Source organism: Ipomoea triloba, chromosome 9 (assembly GCF_003576645.1).
Source record: "Ipomoea triloba cultivar NCNSP0323 chromosome 9, ASM357664v1".
NCBI classification, from domain to species: Eukaryota; Viridiplantae; Streptophyta; class Magnoliopsida; order Solanales; family Convolvulaceae; genus Ipomoea; species Ipomoea triloba.
This window is the reverse complement of record NC_044924.1, coordinates 5,191,921-5,204,139: the sequence shown is the minus strand read 5'-3', so window position 1 is coordinate 5,204,139 and position 12,219 is coordinate 5,191,921. Positions and strand designations below refer to the sequence as shown.

The window sequence follows — 12,219 nt, the reverse complement described above, 5'->3', positions numbered from 1 at the left end:
TATATATATATATATATATATATATATATATATATATATATATATATATATATATATATATATATATATATATATATATATATATATATATAATTCATTGTTTTACTCAAAATTACTAGTGTTTTAGCTGGTTTTAGAGTTAATAAACTAATTTGGGGCATATTGATAATAAAATTAAAAATAGTAGCTAACTCACGAGGTCACGTTAATTTAAAGTATACAAAATCTTTATACTTGAGCCAACACCTTTTTATAATTTTTTTTTATTTCAAATATTAAAGTTTAACTTTTTTCACTAGATTTTTTAATTTGGCGCTTGATATAGAATTTTTATTATATGTTGAAATTATATTGTAGGTATGTAGGGGGGAAAAGCAAAGAATTGATCAGGGGTCGTTTGGTTAGATTACCTTAGGGAATGTTAGATTGTTGGGAATGTTAGATTACTGGGAATGTTAGATTCCTGTGTTTGGTAAAAATTAGGCTAAGTAATATAAACATGCATGTTTGGTTGATGATTTATTGTTTATGTTATAATAGTTATTTTACCTTAATACATTATATTACAAATCACCTTGCAAACATGAACTTGTGCCAAACTACTACAATATAATGTTCTTGCTTTTTCAAATTTTTGTTTTCCCATATCTAGTCCTCTTTCATAAAAATAAAATAAATGTTTTCCCATATCTAGTCCTCTTTCATAAAAATAAAATAAATAAAATAACATATCTAGTCCTCTTTCATAAAAATAAAATAAATAAAATAAAGTTCAAAGTCCTCTTTCATAAAAATAAAATAAATAAAATAAAGTTCAAAGTCCTCTTTCATAAAAATAAAATAAATAAAATAAAGTTCAAAAATCAAGTTCATAAAAATAAAATAAATAAAATAAAGTTCAAAAATCAAGCTTTCACCTTGATGTATGTTAAGGGCAAAGAATGTAAAATGGCAAGGGGATCTAATATTACCTAAGATGAACAAGGGAATCACATTCCCTCAAAAACAAGGAAAAATGTGATGTGGAGGCAATGTTTGATTCCAAGGGAATGTTATATAACTCCAACCAAACATAGGAATGTTAGATAACCAACCCAATATAACCCTAGTTATCTTATATAACCCGAACCAAACGCCCCCTGAAGAAGGGTTTATATATGGGGAATGGGGATGGATTATATTCATTAAGTTCTCGCACCACCTAAGCAGGCAATAGTGTCCTTATGCAGAGCTCACTTTAATTATTGATTACTACAATAATTAATGATTTAGTTTGATATATAAAACTAATTAAATAATCTTAAATCTTCTCATGCATGCATTATTGGACCATTTAGTAAAAGAAAAAACAAGAAACTTAATTGATAAGCTAATCATAGCTCATGTATAATTAAATCAATGTTGATTAAGACATTAATTATCTTAGGGCATCCCAACATCAACCTTTTTACGACGTACTTTGACTTAGTTGGAAGAGAGAAGTGAGAGCCGGAGGTAATGTGTTTTTAGAGTAGTGTTATTTTGAGGTTTTTGCTAAATTTAACTAACTTTTTGCAGGAAAGGAGATTTAAAAAATAGATGCCCGCATGGGCATAACTTGTGTGCCCAAATGCTTACGCCAATTAATTTTTTAAAATTTTTTTCTTTAATTCTCTCTCCTCTTTCCTATAGATGCTTATAGCTTGCATACAAGAAGATAAAGTTGTCCAAGGCAGAATACCTAGTCCTAGTACTTATCGATGTTATTATGAAAAATAGAAGTTGATTTGTTAAGCATATATATAGTCCAACAAAAGTACCAAGTTGTGGATGATTCTTAGACTTTAACTAGTTGAAACAATTATATAAAGCACCAACGAGATGAGGGAAATTAAAATGAAGTAGTCTAGGTTCCATGCATGCATATATATCACAATCAGCCCGTAAGAGCAGCCTGAGTGGCAAGACCAAGACGCTCGCGGTCGTGAGGTCCTGAGTTCGAAACCGTCTGCCACCCGGGTTTGAGCTGGTCAGCTATGGGCAACCTAGGCTGGTTAACCTCCTTGTGGTCCTTTGCCGGCTAGGATCACAGTGCGAGGGTTTACTCACATACTCGGAAGAGGAGAAACCCAATATTATATGCTGCCTCCTTTTTCTCTCTAAAACCAAACGCCTTTCTCTGCTGCTCAACTCCGGCTTCCACCGCCGGCCTCCGGCAGGAGCTCTAATGGAGCTTTGAGCCGACGGTTTTGGTCACCTTCTATGTTTGCTTTCGCTCTTCTTCCGTCCCGACCACCGTCGCAGCTCCGACCACCGCCACAGATCTTCTTCTTCCGTTTTCTCTCCCTTTGAATAAAATAATAGTAGGTAGGTATTGGGGTTTGTGTTGGTAGTCTTGAACTCCCAACCCTACTTTGACTTTACCCACTTTTTATTTTCTCTATTATTGTGTTTTCCTCTCGTTAGTTTCACGAGCATTTTTACTCTCGTTACTTTCACGAGCTTTTCATTTTCATTAGCATAAATCGTTTAGTTTGGTTTCGACAAGTGTTGATCTTATCCTGGGCGAGCAAAAAAGAATGATGACGAAAACCCAGATCTTTAATGAAGCTTTAAGCTCCCTGAAGGAACATAGCTTCATAGTTATGAAACAGTCTGCTATTCAAGTTTTCTATAGCATAGTTAGAAAAGTTATTTCTATGTCTGACTGTAAGGAATGGTTTACCATTTCATTGATCATTGATGTAAATGTTTTATGTTATGAATTAATGGAATAACTACGTTTACCTTCAAAAATCAACAAATCAAATAATATATAACTCAATCATATATATTCACACACAATTAAATGAACAAAAATATTTATACAATCAAGATCCAGGTGTATTATATTTACAGAAGATTTTTTATTAGATGCCGAAATAAAATCTACCCTTTAAAAATAACATACGATGTTTTAATTTGGCTTTAAAATGTAACAATCTTAATAAAAATTACAACTCATGCAACATTAATTTAAGAAAATATATATAATTTGATCAAAAGATGTACATATAATCCAATGTGTTTCACATTTGGAAAAAGGTTTGACATGACATGATTTGATTTTATAAAATTTGAGTTTGCATATGTTAGGGTAGGTATAAGTGTGACAGATGAACAACAATTAGGTATTACAGTACAAACTTTAATTTGACACTTTTACGAAAGTTAAATCTTATAGTAGGATTAACAGAGGCATATATACAAGATATTAATGTGTGCAGATCAGTAGTGTGTTAATAAATATTTATAAAGAGTAAGTCTTGCGTGAGACCGTCTCGCGTGAAACGTGTAATATTTTTCAATTGAAATATAATAATTTTTTACTCATTCATACAAAATAATACATGTTTCACGGTAAGACGATGTCACACCAGACTTATTCATTTATAAAAATTACTATTCTTTTTAGGGAAAAAAACTATAAATTTGTGTTAACTTGTTTGCCATCCTTAGAAACAACAACAGTGAAAAGATGTCATTTTGCACCAATTCTAGGTATCTAATTCTTGCTTCTCCCTTTGGGATTCTTCCCTATATCTTTATCCATCTCTATAGCCTATAGGTCTCAAAACTTCAAGAACTTCTATCTATCTTCTCTTCCAAAACTCTTGGTCCCGTCTGCTCAAACAGTAACCATATCCCACTTGAGTCAAGTTCGAGGCTTCTACCAAAAAGATTCAATTTTTCCAGCTTCCACCTTACTACCTCTGAGTAAGCAACCTATGCCTCTTCCAACTACACCCCCATTTCCTTGAATCTCTTTCTTCTTTATGTGCTTTTTTTGTTTTTTTCCCCCCCTTCTTTTATGGGCTCACAAGAATCTTTGCTTTTAATTATGGGGTGCAAATTCCTTCTTTTCCTGTGTATTGATGGGTTTCACATGGAAAGTAGTATGATCTATGGTTAGATCTCAACTTTTTAGTCCTTGGGTGATTCTTCTGCACTTTATGTATTTGGTGAGTTTTATGAACTCTTCTTCCTTGTTGGTACAATTGTAGAATTCATTGAGAAATATCCCAAAAGAACATTTCCCGTTGTTTAGTTCAAAATTCTTGAAGTAAAAGTTCTGTTTTGTTACTGTTTTGTTCTATTTAGCTCTCAAAATCCAAACTTTTCATACCTTTTCTTGAAAGACTGGCATGAATGACAGAGATGGCTACCCAGTTTCTGAATTAGTGGATCTGTGTGTGCAGGTTATCTTAAAATTAGGACATGGTTTGTAAATAAAATAAATTTTTGGGATTTTGGATGATGAAATGTCCCATTTTTTTGGCTTAGATATGGAAGTAAATAGTTTGAGTATTCATTCTTGAATTAGGGTTTTGTTTCACCATGTTTCCTCACCAGCTCTGTTCTTATGGTGTAGGAACTATAATATTTATGTTTTCCATAACTTGGCTCTTAAGCTATTAAGGTAATCCTTCTTTCTAGGATGATGTTTGTCTTTGCCATAGTATCGTGTTTGTGTTGGGAAAAGGCCTGTTTAGTTTACATAATAAAAGCATAATTGGTATATTTCTGTGAGCTTATTCAACATTTATTGATTATCTGAAAATGCTTTGTGTTTTTTCTTTTCAGTCTTTTCAGACCAGCTGCTTCAAGCTCTTTTAAATATATGTACTCTGGAATCTGCATACTAGAATTTACGGTGTAGTAAACAAGGTAAATACTTGCATATACTGCTTTTTTCTTCGAGTTTGCAGTAATAATATCAACATTCGTTGATTTGATTTTAGTGTTGTTTCTGATGCCCGTATATTCCCTTTGCTACCTCGGAAGATTTATTTGATTTCTGCTATCTGAGTTTGGTGTCATCTGTACTGGTTTGATCTTTCTTTAAGTACTCCTTTAAGTGGTGACCATTTCTAGGTTGTTCGTAAGCTGTTCAACCTTTATAGGTCACAACTTTGGTCTTTGAAGGCTTTCTATGGACCTGTGTTTCAATTAAAAGCTCTTAAGAACCACACATGAAGGAAATGAAAACAGAGAAATGAATAGGTGAAACCAATGATTTTAAAAGAATTCACAATACATACAGGCAAGAGTGTTACTTGCACTGTGAGGACGGGACTGTTTGTTAGTAGAAAATAGATGAATTTTCTTCGCAACCTTGACACACATAACACATTCTCAAAGACTATTTTCTTCTAGTGATGATAAATAATGGATCCTTATAAAAACACCTCGTTTAGCTAGTTTTATCTTGATCATTTGCTAAGATTTGGCTGAATCGTTTCTTGACTAGGTTGCAATTCCAATATGGGTCTCTCGCCTTATTCAACTCCAGCTGATGCTGGAGTTCTATGCGTGATTCTGGTGAACACTGCCATTTCCATCTCCATCGTCAAGGAGATAGTGCGGTCAATCCTTAATGTTATTGGCATTCATATAGCACCGTGTGAAGAGTACTCCATGGAGGGGCCCTTAGATACATTTGAATGTCGTGGAACCCCCTCGGAGTCCTACATGGAGGAGTTCCGAAGCCAAACTCCCGCTATTCGCTACGACTCAGTTTGCATACCTCGCCACTCGGAGAAAGAGTGCTCTGTCTGCCTAACCGACTTTGCGCCAGATGCAGAGATTAACCGCTTACCCTGTGGGCATGTTTTCCACAGGCTGTGCCTCGAGAAGTGGCTGAGGTGCTGGAGTGTCACATGCCCGCTCTGCAGGAATTGCATGGTCCCACATGAAGGCGACGAAGATACTTGTCCAATGTGAGTAACCTTGTTATTAAGTCCTCATGTACAGCTTAGTAGTGTACACTGTACAGGCCTGTGTTTGACCTCTGACATATCACCATTTCATAGTTGCATACCTATGTTCATCCGGCCACTGTTTGCGTCCTTTCAGAGCGATGGTTCACCAAAACTTCTATACATTGTTGTACATATATATATATATATATATATATCAACAACACTGTTTCAGAATATTTACTTCTAGTACCTCTTAGCTAGCTGTTGATGATGGAATAACCATTCCCCTCATAAACGCGAAATTCCCTTGCCCCGGCCTGACTGAATAGTGGTGGGTCAGTGCCTGGTGCTCACAAGGAGCCCATTACATTGGGTTTAACTCCCACAGTACGACTGTCAAGGCTTGATCTTGTGTCCTTGTTCACAATCTACCATCCAAGAGCCCACAGCTACCCGTGTGGGCAATGATGAAATAACCCTCTTGTTCGGCCTGACAGAATAGTGGTGGACCAGTGTCTGGTGCTCACAATGAGACCATTACATTGGGTGTAACTCCCATACTACGGCTGTCAGGGCTCGATCTTGTGTTCTTGTTCACAATCTACCATTCAAGAATCAACTGAGTTGCCCACAGCTACCCGTGTGGGCAATGATGAAATAACCCTTTTGTGCTTGATTGAAAGAGTTGTGTTATATGAGTAACCAGCACAGGGAATGTTTGTACTTTCATTGAAGTTAATGAAGAAGAAAATTACTTTAGGATGATTCATAAACCATCTGTTTCTGAATTACACAACTGCTTACAGAACAAACAGCACAAGAACTCAACAATCATGTCCAAACAGATTAAAACCAGAACAAATATTGCAGCCATAAGTGCGAGATGAGTGTACACTGCAAGAAGCAGAACTACCCCGAGTGCAGCCGAGCCAGGCAGGGTATACATCCGGTGCTTATTTGCCCGCAGCCATCTCAGAGAGCTTGGCACCAACGGACATGCTGGTGCGCATCTGGTTCCTGTGGTGTCGACACCTGAAGGATCCGGGGTGAGTGGTGGGGGAGCAGAGGCAGCTGAACTTGACAGCTGAGTTTTCGCGCAGGCGCCTGGGAGAAGATGGCGTCGAGCTGCTTAACTGTGGCGGTTTGCTCTTTACGGGAGGGTCCAGACAAATGTCTGCTATCTGCAGAGTCTTCTTCTTCTTTGGGAGATCATCAGCTGACATTCTTGGTTCTTCAGCCATCCTTGATGCAACAATGGCAGCAGTTAAGGAGAAGCAGAGAGAGAGAGAAGAGTTTTTCCAAGACTACAAAACACACAACTGGCCTCAAAAAGCACCAATCCAAATCATGCATTATAATTTGCAATGTGAAATTAGGCATCATCAAGATAATGGGCGTCAAACAGGAACAGCTCTCCAACAGCTCTCCTAAGGGCGTTATTGTATACACATGAATTTGAACTCCTGACCTGGTGCTAAGTTAAATCCCCTTTCTAGGTATTACCCCATACACAATTTCTCATTACCCATATTTCAAAGAAAAGTTCTTTCTTCTTTGTTTTGATTAAGATAATAAGGTTTCAATACTGGTATAAGGGTTCCAAGTATAGAGATATGATGTATATGTATGATGTATCTCAATTTGAAGGCAATGAACACTGCTCATCTAAAATAAATCAATAAATTTGCAATCAAATCAAATAAGATCAATGCTAAACCCAAACATCATGAGAAAACAAATAATCGGAAACAAAATCACAATCTTTAAAAATCAGACGAACTATAGAAATCTGGGCAGAGTCACGCCCACAATATCTATCAATACCCCTAAAAGCATTCGGTCTAAACCCCCGAGAACTATCAAGAATATGTAAATCAAGACGAGAGACGATGATAGACAATCTTGAATCATCATTGCCTTCATAAAAAACAACAGATTTCTAAAACTGAGATCCTAGTTTAGGTGGGTGGGATTGGATGCATACACAAATATGATTGTATATTGTTACCTGAATTTGGTAAACAGAGGCAATGAAGACAGACGGAGGATTTTGCTAAGGGATGATGAGAGATCGTTTTTGTTTTTCTATTTTTGATAGGAGAGAAAATGTTGGGTATTATTGAAAGAATTGGTCCATATTTTCCTTAATTTCTAAGAGGTTTAGTTTACGCAGGTCTCGCCTATCCTTTTGGTCAATGTGAATCCTCTGTTTTTAACCACTTTCTGATCAATTACAATTACAATAGTTGAATAAAAAGATACAGGAATTGAAATTTTGTGGTTTTGGTTTTTGATGTTTTCTTTCTTGGAGTTGATACTCATTTATTTCACCTCTAATGTTTCCTTGACAATCTTTGTTTTCTTTGGTAGATTCATGAAATAGCGATCAATATGTAGGACACAATTCAATTTGAAAAATACCTTAAGCCAAAAGTTCACTCCCCAAAATAATAATAATAATAATAATAATAATAATACTCATTTTTTTATAATAATTCAAATATTATATAAAAATAAAATCTTAAAATCTCTTGATAGTAGATATAATGATTTGTTAAATATCATGCAAAATTAAATTATAGTATTGTTACTCAAAAAAAATTGAAGTATTGATTTATTCATATTATTATTAATATTATGACTTTATGTGACTATTAGATCCAAGTCCAAACCTCCTTGAATCAAGCTAGGATAGGCATAAATCAAATAGAACAAATATATATATATATATATATATATATATATATATATATATATATATATATATGATGTACCTGCAGTTTAGTGCTTATGTATATTAAAATTTAAGTTTATAAACCTATTGAGCAAATACTATAAACATCAAACATAATATATGATGAATGTTACTAAACTTTATGCAGTGATTGACGACAGTAAATTAATATAAAACGGTATTGTTTTGAGTATAGTTTATAAGGTAAGGTAAACTCCACAGGTATTGTTTTGAGTATGGTTTATAAGGTAAGGTGAACTCCACCATATGGTTTGTGACCTCTTTTTTTTTTTTTTTGAATATGACTGACTCTGTTACAATATAATATATGTTCATAACTACTTTCTTTTTCAACGTATTGAAGCACAAAAAGTCAATGCTCAAACATACTCTCTACCATATGGGGGCACAATCGGGTGCCATTAGATCACAATGTTCGATTTGTGACCTTTTAATTAAGTTAGAACACATCTTTTAAAGCTAAACCCATACAAAACGAAAGAGATTATGAATTTTCAATCATCAACTTAAAACTTAATCGAGTCGGAAACACATTTTTCAATTCTTAGAAAAGCTCGATTCGAACTGTGATGACCTCTAACTACATCTTACTCTTTTCGAATTACTTTATACTAACAATCAAGAGAAAAAAAAAAAACAAAAAATAAAAATCAAGAGAAGTACTAACAGCACCTTCAAACAAAAGAGAAACAAAAGACCAAGTTTATGGCTGAAAAACAACAATGATATAGACAAGATAAATTATGAGCTAATCAAGTATAAGAAGAGGGGGAAATTCAAAGAGTACAACTACAAACAACACAAGTAATAAACACAGGCAAATAAAATAATTTAGTCTTATTTTCCTCCCCTGAAGTACAAAGATTGGGGAAGCTTCAAACGTTTTGAACTGCAAAACACAAAGCAAAACTTTCCTAGAGCAAACATGGTATATTAAAATTACACATATCTATCCAGCACAAGAGCAGCTAACTTTGAGAACTTCATGAAGGAAATTAGGTGGAGGAAGTGCAAGTGTTAATCCCATCCTTGCAGTCCTTGGTGAGATCATTAAAAGTCTCTACCTGCTTTTTACCCCTCAAGAAAACCTCTGTATCAACAGAAATTCTCATGTAACTGTCGAATTCCACGGGATTCCCACCGTTAAGCTTTGCTGTCTCTGAATACCACTCACTTTTTTCATCCCATTGATCTTTATATTCGTTCAGAAAATGCGTGGAATACTTGTCTTTCAGAGGGTCAAAAAATGATATGTCTGGTTCGTCGGTTGCAACATACAAGTTCCTGCCATCTTCGATTTTGTCCTTCAAGGAGGACATGACAGCCTCGGGTGAAGTATCTTCAGCCAGATGTGGCCACTGTTCCTTATTGCTTGCCTTCTCACCTCTCACGATGTGAACAGAGTCATAATCCCAGTTCAACCTTGATGCAATTGTTGAAACTATGTCCATCAGCCTCCTCGACTTCCATATCAGGTGCCATGGCCGTTGAACAACAGATTCAGTCTCTCCCTCACACACCCTGTACCAGTAATTATCCGGTTCCACAGAGCCAAACTTCCTCATGATTAAAGTATCCTTCAACTCAGCTAACTTCATTGGCGTAACCCTAAAATCCTCCACAAGATGAAGACTCAACCGATCTTTCCGGTGCCACTTGGTCCAATCTTGCCAAAACTGAGTCTGGTCCAGGACAGAGGCTGAATCCCTTAAATGCTCAAAATCAAAGTAAAACCTGAAATCCTTCCCTTCTTCATCTTGACCAGATGAAGTATACATCTTATTCAAACAGATGCTTAAATCCATTACCAAGGTCCGGTTCAAATACTGAGCTTCACCCAATGCACACATGAAGCTCCACAGATAATGGTTCATGCTCTTGCACCTATCACCGCCACCATGATAAATCAAATACTTCCCCCGACTGAATGAACTCTCCGATTCCACAACAGGAAGTGAGTCGTTCACAGCTTCCCCCACCACAGGCAGAGCAATACCCTGGTCCTCTGTCTTTGGTGCCTTCTCGAATCCCTCCTCTGACTTCCCAGCTTTCTTGCGGTCTCTCTTCCTCTTCCTAGCATTCCCACCTGAATGATATTCCCCAATATCAACCACGCTAAGTGTGCAATTCTCTGACCTAGAAATCACAAAATTCCTGTAGTCTTTGTAAAACGCAGCACTCTTTCCTTCCTTAGGCCTAAACCGCCATGCCATGTGACAGGAGGTCTCATTCGAGCCAGGGACGGGCTTCCCAAACTTGTAAAAATGTACATCCTTGAACTTCTCAATAGTAGCTTTCATCAACAAATGGAACACATCCGGGTCCTTACAGTCAATAGGCTCATCAGTTTTCCCTTGGCATTCAAGCTCATTGCCAGTTTCAGTTTCGGTGACTGGCAACGCAATATCAACATCAGTAAGGTTAATAAACGTAGCAAATGCAGTCTGATTTGCACCAATAAAGTCCTCCCCCGTCTTTACCACGGTGTCATCAGCTTTAAATGTGGCATTTGATTTGGAGGTAAGAAAATTAGTCATCTTAGTAGAAGGGTGAAACAATGGATCTTCAGGCTGATAAGTGGCCGCTATTATAGTGAAAATCAAGACCCCAAGCACAAATACCGTGAAACCGAGGTTCCTTATCATAGCTAGTGCATCTTGGCCTAAATTCTCCGGCCTAAAACCTGCATTCCTTGATCCCCAAACCGTCGACCGACCCATCATTCTTTCTACCCTCAGAAACCACAATCTCCAAAGCAAATCGGGAAAATAACAGACTTAAAGCTGATTTAATCTTACAATTAGGCCTAAAACACAACAAGAAAGAGAAATGTAAAGCGCAATGAGAGGTAATCAGCCGAATAGGGTAAAATCTAAGACCACAAATCTACAAATTGAAGTAAAGGGTACTCAGAAAACGGGACCAAATCGTTAAAATAAAGCTGAAAGCTTACAGATCTAGGAATCATAAGCAGACAATACATTAAAAGAATCAAAATCTATAGCAAATGCATATAAATTGCGTCATTACTTACAAGCATTTAGAGAGTGCGGATGATCTATCGAAGCATTGCCCACACTTTCTCTCTCTTTCTCTCGGAGTGGAGTGGAGTGGAGCTCCTTACTTAGGGGGAGGGGTGTTGCCGTTTTGGAATCTTAAGTCAGCGGTGATTATAGTTGCAAACTACAAGGCTTGTTGCTAAAATGCGCCGTCGGTGAAGGGACGATAGTGATTTATATGTATGACGTGGACGGTAGGATTTGAGCTGCTGGCTTGAGACCCGCCGACATCGTCAGCCGAGCAAAATGTAAATCGACCCGGTTAATTAGACTCTAATGTAGTTTCATATACCACAACAATAGCTACTAATCCTACTATGTAAAGAGCACCCAAAAAAAAAAAAAAAAAAAAAAGTCATAACTCAACTAAATACAGTTTCAATTTTGGGTTACTATTCCTAAACTTCACTCTTGTGATCGACTAAACTATTTATGTGAGCTACTATGTAACATTGTTGAAATGTGAAATAATTGCCAGAAAACTTAAATATAACTAAGGCACATAAAATCTAGTGAAGTTGTTTTTTATATGTTTAAAGATCAATATGTCTAGGAGGCGATGTTATGGGAGTTGTACAAATTTGTTTTGGAGTTAACTCATCCACTTAAATCCAAAAAAAAAAATCAATAATCCATATGTTCCACCACTTGTAAGATTTAATTTTTTTTTTTATATAAATGGAGT

At 36.1% G+C, this 12,219-nt stretch overlaps 2 protein-coding genes across 6 annotated transcripts; one reads left to right on the top strand and one right to left on the bottom strand.

The window, feature by feature from the left end:
• The first annotated feature begins 3,507 nt into the window (after nucleotides 1–3,507).
• LOC116030562 (probable E3 ubiquitin-protein ligase XERICO) lies at nucleotides 3,508–7,328 on the top strand. Of its 5 annotated transcripts, none has more exons than XM_031272853.1 (5): nucleotides 3,508–3,735; nucleotides 4,391–4,438; nucleotides 4,603–4,686; nucleotides 5,270–5,738; nucleotides 6,527–7,328. In XM_031272853.1, exons 4-5 carry the CDS (start codon nucleotides 5,284–5,286, stop codon nucleotides 6,594–6,596), a joined length of 525 nt encoding a protein of 174 aa, XP_031128713.1. In that variant the 5' UTR covers nucleotides 3,508–3,735; nucleotides 4,391–4,438; nucleotides 4,603–4,686; nucleotides 5,270–5,283; the 3' UTR covers nucleotides 6,597–7,328. The 5 variants fall into 5 exon arrangements, with proteins under 5 accessions (XP_031128713.1, XP_031128711.1, XP_031128712.1 ...); XM_031272851.1 differs by having other exon boundaries at nucleotides 3,508–3,980; XM_031272852.1 differs by lacking the exon at nucleotides 4,391–4,438 and adding an exon at nucleotides 3,913–3,980 and having other exon boundaries at nucleotides 3,509–3,735.
• A 1,875-nt stretch (nucleotides 7,329–9,203) lies between these two features.
• On the bottom strand, nucleotides 9,204–11,723 carry LOC116030190. The gene is made up of 2 exons (XM_031272357.1): nucleotides 11,510–11,723; nucleotides 9,204–11,281 (listed from the first exon to the last, which is right to left on the bottom strand). The coding sequence occupies exon 2, from the start codon at nucleotides 11,196–11,198 to the stop codon at nucleotides 9,471–9,473; it is 1,728 nt and encodes a 575-aa protein (XP_031128217.1). The 5' UTR covers nucleotides 11,199–11,281; nucleotides 11,510–11,723; the 3' UTR covers nucleotides 9,204–9,470.
• Nucleotides 11,724–12,219: the final 496 nt, after the last annotated feature.

What these genes read in the sequence shown, in the direction of transcription:
- LOC116030562 (XM_031272853.1), top strand. Translation starts at nt 5,284, where the DNA reads ATGGGTCTCTCGCCTTATTCAACTCCAGCTGATGCTGGAGTTCTATGC. An exon ending in GACGAAGATACTTGTCCAAT is followed by an intron (nt 5,739 to 6,526) that starts GTGAGTAACCTT and finishes AACTGCTTACAG; the next exon opens with AACAAACAGCACAAGAACTC.
- LOC116030190 (XM_031272357.1), bottom strand. Translation starts at nt 11,198, where the DNA reads ATGATGGGTCGGTCGACGGTTTGGGGATCAAGGAATGCAGGTTTTAGG.